Source organism: Sciurus vulgaris, assembly GCF_902686455.1.
Source record: "Sciurus vulgaris genome assembly, chromosome: 5".
NCBI lineage: Eukaryota > Metazoa > Chordata > Mammalia > Rodentia > Sciuridae > Sciurus > Sciurus vulgaris.
In genome coordinates this window covers 9,328,899-9,343,654 of record NC_136465.1, presented here as the reverse complement: position 1 = coordinate 9,343,654, position 14,756 = coordinate 9,328,899, and the positions used below count along the sequence as shown (strand labels likewise).

The following is a 14,756-nucleotide window of genomic DNA, read 5'->3' as shown; positions in this document are numbered from 1 at the left end:
CGCTCGCGCCAGCAGCGGGCCGACCTTTCGGTCCGCAGCCGAAAAGTTGTCCCCTCCAGCCCACCAGTTTGCAAAGTCCGCGCCCCCCGGGGCCGCCCGAGTGCCCCTTCCCCGCGGTGCTTGTGCCCCGGGGCCGGTGCCGCTGGGTCGGGGCACATGGCCTCCGAAATAAAGGCGCCCAGCGAGCGAGCGGGCCAGCAGCGTTGAGTGGACTGGTGTCATTTCGAGACCCGCAAACCTCTTCCTGGAGGCTTTCGATACCTTGGGAGTCTTGGAGTTAGCTGCCTCCGCCTGTGAGAGAAAGGGGCTCTTTTCTTTTTCTAAAAGGGGATTAAAAAAAAGAAACAAAAGTGCATGCCATTTTTTTTTTTTTTTTCCCAGACAGAGGAGCAGATTTAAACTTGAAAAATATTATGAAGGAGGTCGGTGTTTACTGCAAAATAAGTGAATTTTGGTTCCCTTCTGAATTTACCGGCTGCATGTACAAGTATTCAAGCAAAATCTTTTTTTAAAATTGGATCGGGGATTGAACTCAGGGGCTCCTTCCTGCTAGGCAAGCATCCTACCACTGAATGACATTCCTAGACCCCCTCTTTTTTTTTTAGTTTTAAATTTTTGAGACAGGGTCTAGCTGAGTTGCCCTGGGCTGGCCTCGAACTTGTGGTCCTCCTGCCTCCGCCTCTGGAGTGGCCGGGATCACAGGCGTGCGTCATCACACCTGACTTCAAACAATCTTGTGTTAGAAAAGTGGTTTTGATAGACCTGGAATATTTATTACTGGAATTGGGTTACTCTGCAAAACCAATACGTAGGAGCAAGGAAACAAAGACCCAGCTGACATGGAGGATGTTACCTCCCCCCTCGGCCTTTTTTTTTTTTTTTTTTTTAAACCCCTTAGTGGTATTTTGGTCATATTCTGGGCTAGAAAAGAAATGCATAAATCCTTAGTTTTGTTATAAAGGCAGTACTCCTGATGATATGCTTTCCATCTTTGCTTTTAAGCCAATCAATATAATCCTTTTCCTCCAGGAAACAAACATCTAATTGAACTGCCAGACCACAGCATAAAGCTAAAAAAAGATTGTTAGAAATCTTTTGGTTAGGAAAGAAGTAGGTGTAAAAGCTTGACTGTGTGGGCATAAGATAAAATGTAACTAAAATAACAGCCCTTCTCTTATAATATTCCTTATATTAGTAAAATAACATCGTGCCCCCCCCCAAGCCTGAGTGCTTTGAAACTATTAGGAAAATAAATAAATTATTAATAAAGCCAACCATTATACCCCCGCTTTCTTCCTCTTTTCCCTCATCCACTACTAATCTTCTCCATCTCCATCGTTCTCCTAAATCTATTAATAAAAGAAGAAAGGACCGAGGACTCTTAAGCACTTTTTATTCCTTTTCTCATCTTAACTACTATATTTCTTTGAGCTTTATTGTGTGCTTTGAGTTATTTAGGTGGATTTGGGTTGACAGGAATTTAATAGCCAAGTGCACATTCTTCTTTGTATAGTACAATGTGAAAGCTTTATCATTGGGGAAGGAGAGAGGAATTTTTTTGCTCACAATAGGTTGTCTGTTTCCCACTTGACCTCCAGAAAAATTATCTACCCAACTTACATTTCACATTAGTTTGTTAGTAAAAGTTTAAGATTTTATACTCAAAACTACTTGAGCTATTGGTTCATTGGTGTAAGACTTGTGGACTTTATTTTCTTTAGGAGACAGGACGTTGAAAACCATTTTGACAGGAATGGTGTTGTCCTCAAGTTTTTTTCTTTGTTTGTTTGTTTGGTTTTTTTGTTTTGTTTTGTTTTTACCCCCAAACTCTAGAATTATGGCTGCTGAAAGCTGCAGCTCTGTACAAGAAAAGCAATAAGGCAAATTTTAAAAAATGACTTCAAAAATATAGACTGGAGAAATTTTTCAGTATAGATTGGTGGAAAGATACTCAGCCAGGTTTTGAGGAAAGAAAATGATGTTTTCAAAAGTGGTATTTCTTGAAGGCTAGGAATAAATGACGAGTAACAACTCTGTACTGGCTAGGAAAAAGTTTTAACTATTGTGACAAAAAAGAATTCCCTCCTTTGCTTTCTAGTTCATTATGCTGAGAACTATTGAAAGTTTGGTGGTCCAAGAAATGTGCTGCAAATGAAATATGAGATGAATATAACTGGACTACTAAGCATAACAAATTCTGGTCTCCAAATTTTATCTTAACTGAAATAATTTTGTAAGCGGGTCATACAAACCATACAACCTTGCTAAGGAGGAAGAAGCAGGGGCTTGATACTTTCGAATGAAAATTCCAAGAATATTCTGATGAACAGAATTTAATTGCAAAGGGAAGCTGGACTGGAATTTCAACCGAACCTTGTTTTTAGACCAGAATCTATCCATCTTTTAACTTCCAGTTTTATTTCCAGTTTGATTTTAAAAGCTTGTATGCTGTCTTTAGTCTTAGCATTTAATACTTTGTAAATTGAACTTTTAATTCTGAACCCTAGATGTATTTGTTTTTCCTGGGATTATTTTTTTTAAAGCCACATTGAAAGATCAGATTGTTACAAGATGGACTTTAAAAATTAGGTGGAATAGGAAAGATCAGAAAAGAATACTCACTGTGAGTTTAATAGCAATCTAGGTTCTATGAATTAAATGAGAAGTGATATAAATTTTCTTGTAGCAACCAGGAGGCAATATTTTGAGAATCATTATTATTATTTAACAAGATCAGGAAACAAAAAGCTAAAGTCCACATACGCTTTAGGAAAAGAAAAGTAACACTGGAGCAATGAGTATATTCTGAGTGTGTATTTTATGTCTCTAATAAGACAATAAGATATTTCAGAGAAGAAAGTTATTTAGAGGTAGTCATTGCCAGTCCTTGTAATGCATTGTCTGAAGGACCGTATCTTTCCTTTCCTACTGTAGCTACTGTGAATCCAACATTTACTTTGAGCCAACCTTTAGATGGTATTTTTGAATTGAAAATGAAAAATTTTACCTGTATTTACAGGGTCTCAGGAAAATTAAATCTAAACTGAGAATGATGAAGTGGGTCCCTTTTGGTAGAGCAAGTGTTGTTGAAATAGCATTCTGAACATGATCTTTTGTTGCTGGACACCCTTGACAAGCCCCTAGGGTCCACTTTTCTCATAGTTTCTTCAGGGATTCAGCCTGCTTTCCTTTTCAGGGTTGCTACCTCTTGCTTTTCCCACATAAGTTCTTTGGGTCTGACTTTGTTGCCACCCTGGAAGACAGTCTTCCAAAGTTGCATTTATTGCTGTCCTTTAGGACAAATACTTAGCTGATCCTATTTTAAGAGTTACAGGCATGCATGCACCACCACACCTGGCTTATAGCATTCACTTTTTGTTGGGGCTTTGGTGCCTGAAATTGTTCACTTGGGTTATATTAACCCAGTGGGTCCCTTTATTCAATTAAAATGCTACAGATCCTGAAACTTAATAATGTGGTATTATCAGTAAGAAAGCCCTACATAACTGTTAATGAGTTGCTATATGTTGGCAAGATCTTTTGGGGTTCAGAATCTTCTCTATGTCCTGTAAATCTGGAACTTCAGTTTAGAGCTTTTCATGGATGACTCTCTTAGAAAAAGTGGCATACTCATATCATCTTCATTAGAAGCAATTATTTCATTATGTTATTGAAAAATAATTTGAAATATGTATGAGAAATTTTTAAAATGGGTATTCCATTTGATTTAGTTACTAGATGGTCTGACTTAAAGTTTTGAATCATACTGAATTACCATCACATTTTTGCTTATTACCCATACCTTGGCTTATTGCTTTAATTAGCAGCCAATAAAAAACTATTCAGTCAGTATTGTATTTATTCTTGTCAGCTAGTCAGAACACATTTATAGATTTTGCAGTTAATTATTCTATATATAAAATAATGTAACATTGGTTCTTTTATCGGATTTCATAGAGCATTGTTACTATTATTATTTAGGTAAATTTTTTTATTTGTTCTAATTAGTTATACATTACATTAGAATGCATTTTGACATATCATAGAGTATAACTTCTCATATTTCTGGTTGTACATGATGTAGAATTACACCAGTCGTGTAATCATATATGCACATAGGTTAATAATGTCCAATTCATTCCACTGCATGTTATTTTTAAATAATTGAAATAGTTTTATTACAGTCCATGCACATTTTTCCAAAATATTGTTTTACAAACTACTTTTTTTTTTTAAACTCATTGTTATTACCACGCCAATAAATATAGGTCTGTCTTCTGTGGGGAGTGCTGGGGATTTAATACAGGACCTTCTCATGCTAAGTACACCCTCTGCTGCTGAGCTATACTGCCCATCAGGCTCTTTATTTTTGGTGACTATATAATATTCTGTTATGTGATTATACCATAATTTATTTGGCTAATTCCTTATTGGTAGACTCTAAGGTTGTTGCCAGTTTTTTGATATAAACAGTGTTATGCTAAAATTTAATTATGCATCATGTGTACTGTACTCATATGTTTATCTTCTTTGAATAAATAATAAAATAGATTTGCTGGATTAAATTATGCACATTTTAAGTACTTTTAATATAAGTAGTCTTTTTTTTTAAAGTATCAACTAATTTACATTGCTTTTGAAAGTGGTTGAAAATATTCTTTTCTTAAACTCTCTCCTATATTGTGTTTATTTTTGCCCATCTGATTAGCAAAAAATGTTCTCATGATTGCATTTTTTATTAATGTCTTAATGTAATGAAAATTCTTTACTAAAATCTCTATAATCTGCCTGGTTTCTTTTTTCTCACTGCATTCCACTGTTCCCTCCACCCCCTTGTAATAATCATGAATTAACAGTGTTACCATATTAAGATCATTGTCTTTCTGCAGTTTAACAGATTTGCAAAAGTGTTTTGAAGCTGGGTGCAGTGGTACATCCCTGTAATCCCAGCTTCTTGAAGGCTGAGGCAAGAAGATCAAACGTTCAAAGCCAGCCTGGACAATTTAGTGAGATCCTGTCTCAAAATAGAAATTTTTAAGAAAGGGTTGGGGATATAGCTCAGTGATAGAATGCCCCTGGGTTCAATACCTGGTACCAAACACTAAAAAAAAAAAAAAAAAAAATACATAAATGAAAAAATAAAAGAAATTCTAAAAAGCATTTTGATGTAGGTAATTTGGATATCATAAGGAAATACTTATAAGAAGGTAGGAAGCTTCACTTGCAAGTGAGACAAAAGGAATAAAAGGAAATCAAGTAAAATAGATGAAGTAGGTAGAAGAATAAGGACACGTTTCTTGTTTTAAAAATGCATAAAGATGTTGCTTAATTTCTTCCTCAAGTTTTCTGTAATTAGTCTTCTCTGAACCATGCATATGAACCCATAAATACTTGAAAAAGAGACTAATCTAAATGAAATTTTGAAATTCTTGGTAACGTGTACAGTCAGTAGGGAGCTATGTTCCCTTTACATTTCTTTAGTTGCAGGTAGGTAAACATGCTGCATAAGCAGCAGACTACAAAGACTGAACTTACATAGATATTTTAATACTTATTATAATCAAATAAAGCTTTCAACGGTTATTTGACAATTAATAATATGCATAATTGGTACCAGGCTGCAAGGTAATTAAACTTGTTTTTATGTTTAGTATCAGTTTTCTGTAGCCAGATCTCAACATTTCTGGGATTAACTTGGAGGAAAAAAAAAAAAAAGAGTAGACCAAGAATCTGTCACAGAAATCTCTGGGGTAAAGTATAGGGAGATTTAGACTTTTTGAGCAGGACTATGAGCAGCCTTAGTGTTCCTCATTCTAGAGACCACAGTCTTCCTTTTTCTTTCCACCGTTTTAAGACCATCTACTAGAAATTTGAAAGATTGAGCCAGTGTTTTATTTTCTCCAAAGTTTTCTACCTGGAGCTGGAGCTGGGGATACAGAGATCCCAATCATTTACAGTCAACACAGGAGGACAGATTCTTTCCCTGCTCATGCTAAGCTGGTTCCAGGTCTCAAAGTCTAAGCTGTCATGGCTATATGAATTAGTATTTTAGTTGTCTTATTAGCCTGAGTCTCTAGGAATATCTGAATCTGAATTTCTCATCTTTTCTCAACCTGGACTGACTAAAAGAAACAATAATATTTAGTGCATACAAAACAAAATTTGATGAAAACAAAGTTAGCATCATTACTAAACCAAATCAAATTGTGATAGCTTAAAATATGCTTTTTTCATACCAGACTTGTTCTATGCACCCGCTTCCGGCCCTGGCTAAGCATCACATGTATTGTTGCCCTTGGGAAAGTAGGGACAAGTCATTCTAAAGCTCAGCAGAAATGATAACTGTGATTCATTCCTGATTTAAGGGTGATACCTGTTCTCTCTGGAGTCTGGCTGTGTGTAATGGCTATTAGTTAAATGTTTGTAATTCAAGGTCTGTATCTACGGTATTGAATTTTTGTGCTATCTAAAAAGATGATGTAATGTTGAGAAAATTTCCTCATATTACTTTTATAACCTTCTATTTGTCAGCTCATTATTGGTTGATAGAGGTAGCATCTTTATTAAATGTAATTCAGTAATAAAAATACCTAATGTTTGATACTGTTTTACTATTTATAAAGTACTTTTGCATACATTATCTCATAATTCACTCATATATCATTCTGTAAGAGAAGTGGTGGAACATTTCCAACAAGAAAAATTATGGGTTCATAGACATTAAATGATATGTTTATGTTCACACAGCTAGCAAAAGGCTTAAATTTATCCTTCAATTTATTTTTCAAACCTTTCACATATTCCTTCTGCCAAATCAGTTCCTGTAAAAAAAGTACTATTAATGATTAAAACACGTAATAAATTTTAAATTCAATAATTTAGTTTACAACAAATGTTTAAGTAAAATTTAGTACAAAAGCATAAGAATTTTTCAAAGTGAATAAGTTATATCTTGAGACAAATGAAAGATAGCCATCATGGACAAGAAGTTAAACCATGTGTTGTATAAGCAACTGAAGGAAGAAAATCAAATTTGTTTTTAAGTACTATTTAAGAACTGTTTTAGCATATCTATAGCACAAGTCATAAAGTAGGAACATATTGTATTTTTATAAGTTACCCATATATTTTTATCTATTAGATCAGTATGATGTCTCATCAAATATTTTAATGCTAAGTGCACAATATTTTGAGAAGATATGACTAATTTCTCCCATTTTTTTAAATGATTCTTTCAGATATTTCAATCAAAGGAAGAAATAGTTCTTCTCCTAAGATGGAATCTGTGATTTGGGAGTGTGGTTGATCAGCTTGATATGTTGGCCAAATGTGCCCTATGTAATAAAACGAAAAGAAGAGACAAGATGATGTCATCTGCCCGTATTGTGAAACCAAAAACAAATGCCTTTTGTGAAACCAAGCTAACAAACCTCTGACGGTACAAAGAGTATTTAACTTTTGAAGAACTTAGCAGTAAGATAGAGAAGAAGTACTTTCAAGCTGAGACCTGCAGGTGTATATTGACCTAAAATACATACTGAGTAGGCCTGATCATCTGATTCTCATTCAGATCCAGGAAGAATGGCTATGAGTTGGATGGTCTTCTCACTTTGGCTCTTGCCTATGTTTGTGGGGCATATAGGTGGGCACAGTTTGTTTTCTTGTGAACCTATTACATTGAGGATGTGCCAGGATTTGCCTTATAATACTACCTTCATGCCTAATCTTCTGAATCATTATGACCAACAGACAGCAGCTTTAGCAATGGAGGTAAGACTTGATCTGTCCTTTGACGTATCTTAGAAAATGATATTGCCCTGTCATCTCATGTGTTTGATGAATAATAGGAAAATATTTTAAACTATAAGTTTAAACTATATCATGTACATTTAAAATTTTATATATTTTGGTTCAGTTAATAGATTGAAAAATTCATGTATGGGGAATGCTACTCCAGATTTACTTTAGACATACTTTTACAAATAAATTTGAAGCATTAGAACATGGGAGATAATAGTCACTCAGAAGTTTGAAATTGTCTAAGTTATGACACAATTACATCCCTCTTATCTGGCTAATAAAAACTTAAAGAGCAAATTGTAATAGCATGCATAATTAAGTCATTAAATATTGAATATAATGTGATTTTTTTTAAAAATGAGTTCTTTTGTTCTGCCTTTAAACTTACAAACTTTGGATTTTTTTTTAATACTGAAGATGATTTCCTGGTCATACCATGTTCACATCAATATAAGAACTCCCAAGTAACGAGAAAATTTTGTTATGTGGATAATCTGTTTTTGATCTCTCAGATTTTATGAAAAGTTTTTGTCTTATTTTGAAATTTTTAATAGTAATTTCTTAGGCACTTCTCAATGATTTTACTTTAGAAACTATGACAAATTAATGGATGTAGTTAATGATAAGTTTAAATATGTGTATATGTGTCTCTGTGATGGTTTTAGAATTGAGGACACGGATATACATACCAAGTAAGAACTGGGAGGCAGCAAACAGTGGTGGCAAGGAGCTCTGGAGTTGGACAACGTGGGTTTGAATTATAGCTCCCCCACTCTTTAGCAGTGTTATAAGTTAATATGAATTTTCCCACCATAGTTTCTTTCTTTATAAAAAAGACTAATAATAATCACACAGACTTTTGTAATATAAAAATACATCTTAGTACTTGGCACATGGTAAATACTCCATAAGTAATAGTTTTTACCATTTATCCATATTCTTATATGAATATGCAGAAAGAATGTTTTATACTTTAGTCTTTAATCCACTTGTACAGTGCTTTTAGCAAATGCAAGCATACATGTTTTGGAATTCTCCATTTTATAGTAAAAGTCAAATGTTTGTTACTTCAAAATAAACTAAAATAAATCTGGGAAATTTTGTAGATTATTATTCATAGATTTTGCAATGTGAGGGTCATTTTATATATTCCAAATACTTTAAGATGTTTTAGAAAAACATTTTCTGCTCTTCCTCTGACTACACAAGGTCTAACTGGTGAGTAGAGAGATTTGGTGAAGATTCTCAGGTTAGGATGTATGACAAGGGAGTATTTGTTGAATGCAGCAAGTTAGCTCTAGGCATGGTAGTCTTGGTAGTCTTGCTGTATATTAAAGTTTCTGATTTTCTTACCAAAAAATTGAGTTAGAAATACCTTTATTTTTAGTATCCTTTTAAGTTATAACTCTTGGAAAGCAAATAGGGTAGTAAGAAACTAGGCATGAAGCTGTTTTTGTAATGACTTGGGGTCAACTTTTAGCTCTGCTGTGCAGTAGGCTTAAGACTTTGGATAAGTTACTAAACATTCCTGAACCTTGTTTTCTTAATTTGTGAAAAGGCAATAACACCATGTATGATTTATAAAGTGGCACAATACATGGTACACATAGGTGATCTGCAAATTTAATTCTATTCCAAATTATTTTTCTAAATTATTTAGAGAGGATTGCTAGAAAGATATTTGTTGCCTCCAAATGAACTTCTATCTTTAGTTGTAGGTTCATGGGGCATTCATAATGATGGTCTGGTAGGCTTTCTCTACCCTCTTCTCACATATGCTCAAAAAAGTCTAGATATTTTGTGGCAGTGGATGCCTCTGTTTGAGTTTCAGGCATTCTGAGGGGAACTCTTAAGTAGGCAATAATTTCTAATGAGAAAGTTCCCAGTGATTTGAAGCAGTGTTGGAGATAGTTGCTTACTGCATGGTTGTCATATTAGGATTGTGGTGAGCCTGATAGGAAGAATCATCAAACAGTTTGAGAGTGTAAAGTTTCTGTAATAGCAAAAGACATGGAAACTCATTGGAGAGCACAGCATGTGCATAACTGCTGATGACACTTCTTCCTCTGCTGATCTTGGAACTTTGGATGTGTCTGCCAGCTTTTACCAGGAGCAAGTAATAGAGCAATCAGTCCCAGCAAACTCTTGACTCTAACACTGGAAGAGTAGATAAACTGAAAGATAGTTTCCTAGATCTAGCATTAGCAGACCCACGCTTTAAGACTGCCTGGAACAGAATGGTATTTGGGCAGTAAGCTAGGCATACCAAGAATGAGAGAAATTACAGAATCTGGATTATTTTAGATTTGATCATTCACAACAAGTGGGCTGTTCTCACATTGTATATAGAGGATTCCTAATCTGTACTTTTTTTCAGCTGAAATTGGGACATAGTTAAATAAATGGGTTAAGTATCAACCTTGGAATTGGTTGTAAGAATCAAATGAAATATATGAAAATTACTTTTTTAAAATTGCAGAGCCAACCCAGAAGATCAAAGCAAGATAGAGGTTTGCAAGTTAGCTCACTTTTTCTCCTAGTTTTATTATTCTCTTCGGAAGCTATTTATCACAGTTGCACAGAATTTTTTTAGCATTACTTGAACCTGCCAAGTCTTTGTAAAAGCTCTCTTTGCCATGAAGGCTATTCCAGTATCCCTATTGGTGATCTCTCACTTAGTTTTCAAAGCCTTGTTTTGTTGTTACTTTGTGAAATCTGGGATGCTCAAAGTCTATGACTCTCTCCTTTACATGCCAGTGTGCTTTATGTGTACCTCTGTTCTGGTGTATATATTATTATGTTGGAATTGTTGATATTTTTATTCTTCCTAGAAAAACTTTAACTCCATGGAAGCAGAACTTGTTCATATTCTTCTTTGTATGCCCAGTACTTCACATAGAGCCTCACCAATAGTAAATGCTAAATAAATGTTTGAATTAATTACACTGTAAATCCTTAGAGATGGCAGTGGTCATGATTATGTTTTACCTAAACTCTTAATCTCATGGGGTTATAAATAGTAGTTTGCGGGGGATGATGATGGTAATTATAACACTAAGTTTATTGCACACTTGTGAACACTAGTATGTTACTTTTTCTTATTTTTCAGTGGCTTGAAGCTTTCAATGTTGTGTTTGCATTTATAACTGGTGTAATTAATCAAAGGAACAATGCAACAGAATTTCCCATTCTCTAGGCTTATGTCCCTTCCTTCTGAATACTTTGTCTTTGCTTGTCAAAATTCTTCTGTACTTGATCCATTGTTAAGAGTCAGTGGTAGCCAGGTCAGTGATGCCTGGATTGCCTGTATTCCCAGTAGCTCGGGAATAGGAGAATAGCAAGTTCAAAGCCAGCCTCAGCAACTTAAGAGAGGCAGTAAGCAATTTAATGAGACCCTAAACAAGTTATCAAGACCTTCTCTCAAAATAAAAATAATATTAAAAAAGAGGTCTGAGGATGTAGCTCAGTGGTTAAGAGCCTCTGGATTCTGTTCCTGATACCAAAAAAGAAAAAAAAAAAAAAAAAAAATCAGGAGTAACAAAATGTGTGGTATCATTCTGGTTTTGTTGAAAAAAATATGCATATTCATGCAGAGTAAGCGGTCTAGGTGGAATTTCCATTAAGGTCAACTGTGGTTGTTACTGAATTAACAGTTTGTTTGCTATTTTCTTCATTTAATGTTTGTATTTTCCTTTCCTTTCCTTTTTTTTTTTTCATTTTTCAGTGCTGGGAATCGAACCCAGGGCATCATACATGCTGGGCAAGTGTTCTACCATTGAGTTACAGCACTACCCTGTATTGGCATACATTTTCTTATTTTTCTGTATGAAACATATTGTGCTTCCCTACCCTGTTCCCTACCCCCATTCCCCAGTCCCCAGCTAGTGCAGGGCCTAGTGCAGGCTAAACTTGTACTCTACTAATGAATTATACCCTTAGCCCATACATTATTTTTAAAATTTAAACTATCATGTTTTGTTCACCTTTCAGGGCAGGGCCTAAAACATAGTATTTATTAAATATAGTTTGATTGAATGACTATAATATAAGGAAAAACGTGGTGTTAGAAAAGACATGAAGTGCTTTCAGAGAGATGGATCATATGTGGAGACCATTAATTAGAAAGGCTTCAAGTTGTATATGGTATTTGAATGAACCTTAAAACTCAAATAGGGGTTTTTTATTTTTTAAGAGACTAGTATAATGTACTTCATATAACAATAATTCTGGGTATTCTAGGCAAGCACTCTCTCTCTGAGCTGCATTCCTTAACCCTGAAGGGACTTTAGAAGCCTGTTGTGTGACCAGAATAAACCAGCCAGAATGAAGTTGTTTTTAAATTGAAAAAAAATGTACCTACAGGTAATGCAGAATTAATTGCACCTGATTTTGGGAGAAAATATCAGCTTTTGAACATTTTTATTCTTTTTTTAGTATGACAAATCACTTTAAAGGAATTACCTTAAAAATAACTTGCTTTATTTTTTATTTATTTTTATCTTATTTTATTGGTACAGGGGATTGAATCCAGGGGTGCTTTACCACTGAGCTGCATCCCCAAGACTTTTTATTTTTCATTTTGAGATGGTGCCTTGCTAAGTTGGTGAGGGTTTTGCTAAGTTACTAAAGCTGGCCTTGACCTTGGGATCCTCCTGCCTTGGCCTCCTGAGTCACTGGGATTGTAGGTATACACCACCATCCCCTGCAAAAATACTCGTTTTAAATTAAATTATTAGATGTAGTGGAATTTGGTTTGCAATGTTTTATTTTTAAGACATGCCAGTGCTCGCTTCGGCAGCACATATACTAAAATTGGAATGATACAGAGAAGATTAGCATGGCCCCTGCACAAGGATGACACGCAAATTCGTGAAACGTTCCATATTTTTAATCAAACCAGAGACCCTGCAGATTATAGAAGAAAAAGTAGGTCCAGATCTTCAACATGTCGGCTTAGGACCAGACTTCCTCAACAGGACTCCCATAGCACAAGAAATAAAAGCAAGAATCAATAACTGGGATAGATTCAAACTAAAAAGCTTTCTCTCAGCAAAGGAAACTATCAGCAATGCGAAGAAAGAGCCTATGGAGTGGGAGAAAATCTTTGCCAATCATACTTCAGATAGAGCACTAATCTCCAGAACCTATAAAGAACTCAAAAAACTCTACACCAAGAATACAAATAATCCAATCGACAAATGGGCTAAGGAAATGAATAGACACTTCACAGAAGAAGATCTACAAGCAATCAACAAACATATGGAAAAATGTTCAATATCTGTAGTAATAAGAGAAATGCAAATCAAAACCACCCTAAGATTCCATCTCACCCCAATTAGAATGGCGATTATCAAGAATACGAGCAACAACAGGTGTTGGCGAGGATGTGGGGAGAAAGGTACACATACATTGCTGGTGGGGCTGTAAATTAGTGCAGCCACTCTGGAAAGCAGTGTGGAGATTCCTTAGAAAACTTGGAATGGAACCACCATTTGACCCAGCTATCCCACTCCTTGGCCTATACCCAAAGGACTTAAAGGACAGAGATACAGCCACATCAATGTTCATAGCTGCTCAATTCACAATAGCCAGATTGTGGAACCAACCTAGATGTCCTTCAATTGATGAATGGATAAAGAAACTGTGGTATATATATACAATGGAATATTACTCAGCCATAAAGAATGATAAAATTATGGCATTTGCAGGCAAATGGATGAAATTGAAGAATATCATGCTAAGTGAGATAAGCCAGTCTCAAAAAACCAAAGGACAAATGATATGGCTAATAAGTGGATGATGACACATAATGGGGGGAGGGAGGGGTTAGGGTTAGGGTTAGGGAGGGGGGCAAGAATGGAGGAAGGAAGGACTGTATAGAGGAAAAAGAGGGGTGGGAGAGGTGGGGGGAAGGGAAAAAATAACAATGAATCAAACAACATTACCCTATGTAAATTTATGATTACACAAATGGTATGCCTTTACGCCATGTACAAACAGAAACAACATGTATCCCACTTGTTTACAATAAAAAAAAAGACATGCCATAATTCAGAATTCTCCATGATATTGGAAATATTAAAAGTTTACTTCCTAAAGAAAAGGCAAATTCATGAACTGCTCTGGGAACTTCACTTTGATTTATGAAGGTGAATAGGTTCCTGTGATAACGGTGAATTCTGCAACCAACTCACTGAAAGACTTGGAAGGTACTTTCACGCTGTCATAAGACAGTTAAAAATTAAGATTAGAAAAAAATCTGTAGGTTTAGAGGATTTTGTTATAGATGCAAAGAAATAAAGTTTTAGATCTTTTCTTATTAGAAACTATTGTTACAGAAAGGAAGTTTTTAAAAGTTCTTATTTTACTTGCTTGAAGTTATTCTAAAAAGTTATTTTCTAATAATTTCTTACTCTAATTTGAATCTGAAATAGCTATGAATACCATTTTTGACTTTTCAAGGCAATTCCACATTTGATTTTGCATTTAGTGAATTTAGTCATAATATTCCCATACCCAGTAGTGTGCAGTTTCTATGGTTACCATACCTTTTGTGAAGTGACAAAGGTTGGAATTCTTATTCTCATGAGTCAAATTTTGGCCTTTGACTCTGTCCCCTTTTCACACCCCTTGCTAAGCTTGGGCTGTTGCTATGCTTGGAGGTTTGTCAGCTAGCAGGTTCCTATGGTAACAGGAATGGAAATTTGAAGGAAGAATGAATGGGAGCACAAAGGCTTGGTTGATTTGAATTTGAACAAAGAATGCAAGGTTCCTTGTAGTGCACCTTTGTTGTAGAAACCAGAAATTTAATTTTAGAAAGTTACTTTCCAGTTTGTAAACTTCTTATACCCTGGTCTTGATTTAGTGAACAAAAGCATTACTGTTAGGGAAATAGTAAGAACCTTTTAAATTCAATCAGCTAAAGTTCTCTTTTTCTACTTCAGAGAACTTTAATA

At 35.0% G+C, this 14,756-nt stretch overlaps 1 protein-coding gene across 4 annotated transcripts in view; it reads left to right on the top strand.

The window, feature by feature from the left end:
* The window catches only part of FZD3 (frizzled class receptor 3), a 71,682-nt gene that overhangs the window by 652 nt on the left and 56,274 nt on the right, over positions 1 to 14,756 (top strand). For 2 of the 4 annotated variants that reach the window (XM_079139940.1, XM_079139942.1), the window contains exon 2: positions 7,239 to 7,770. In XM_079139940.1, coding sequence (XP_078996066.1) covers positions 7,582 to 7,770 — 189 coding nt within the window. In that variant the 5' untranslated portion in view covers positions 7,239 to 7,581. Of the gene's footprint in view, positions 1 to 272; positions 294 to 381; positions 423 to 7,238; positions 7,771 to 14,756 lie in introns of those variants that run through there. The other 2 variants (XM_079139941.1, XM_079139943.1) reach the window with 2 other exon arrangements.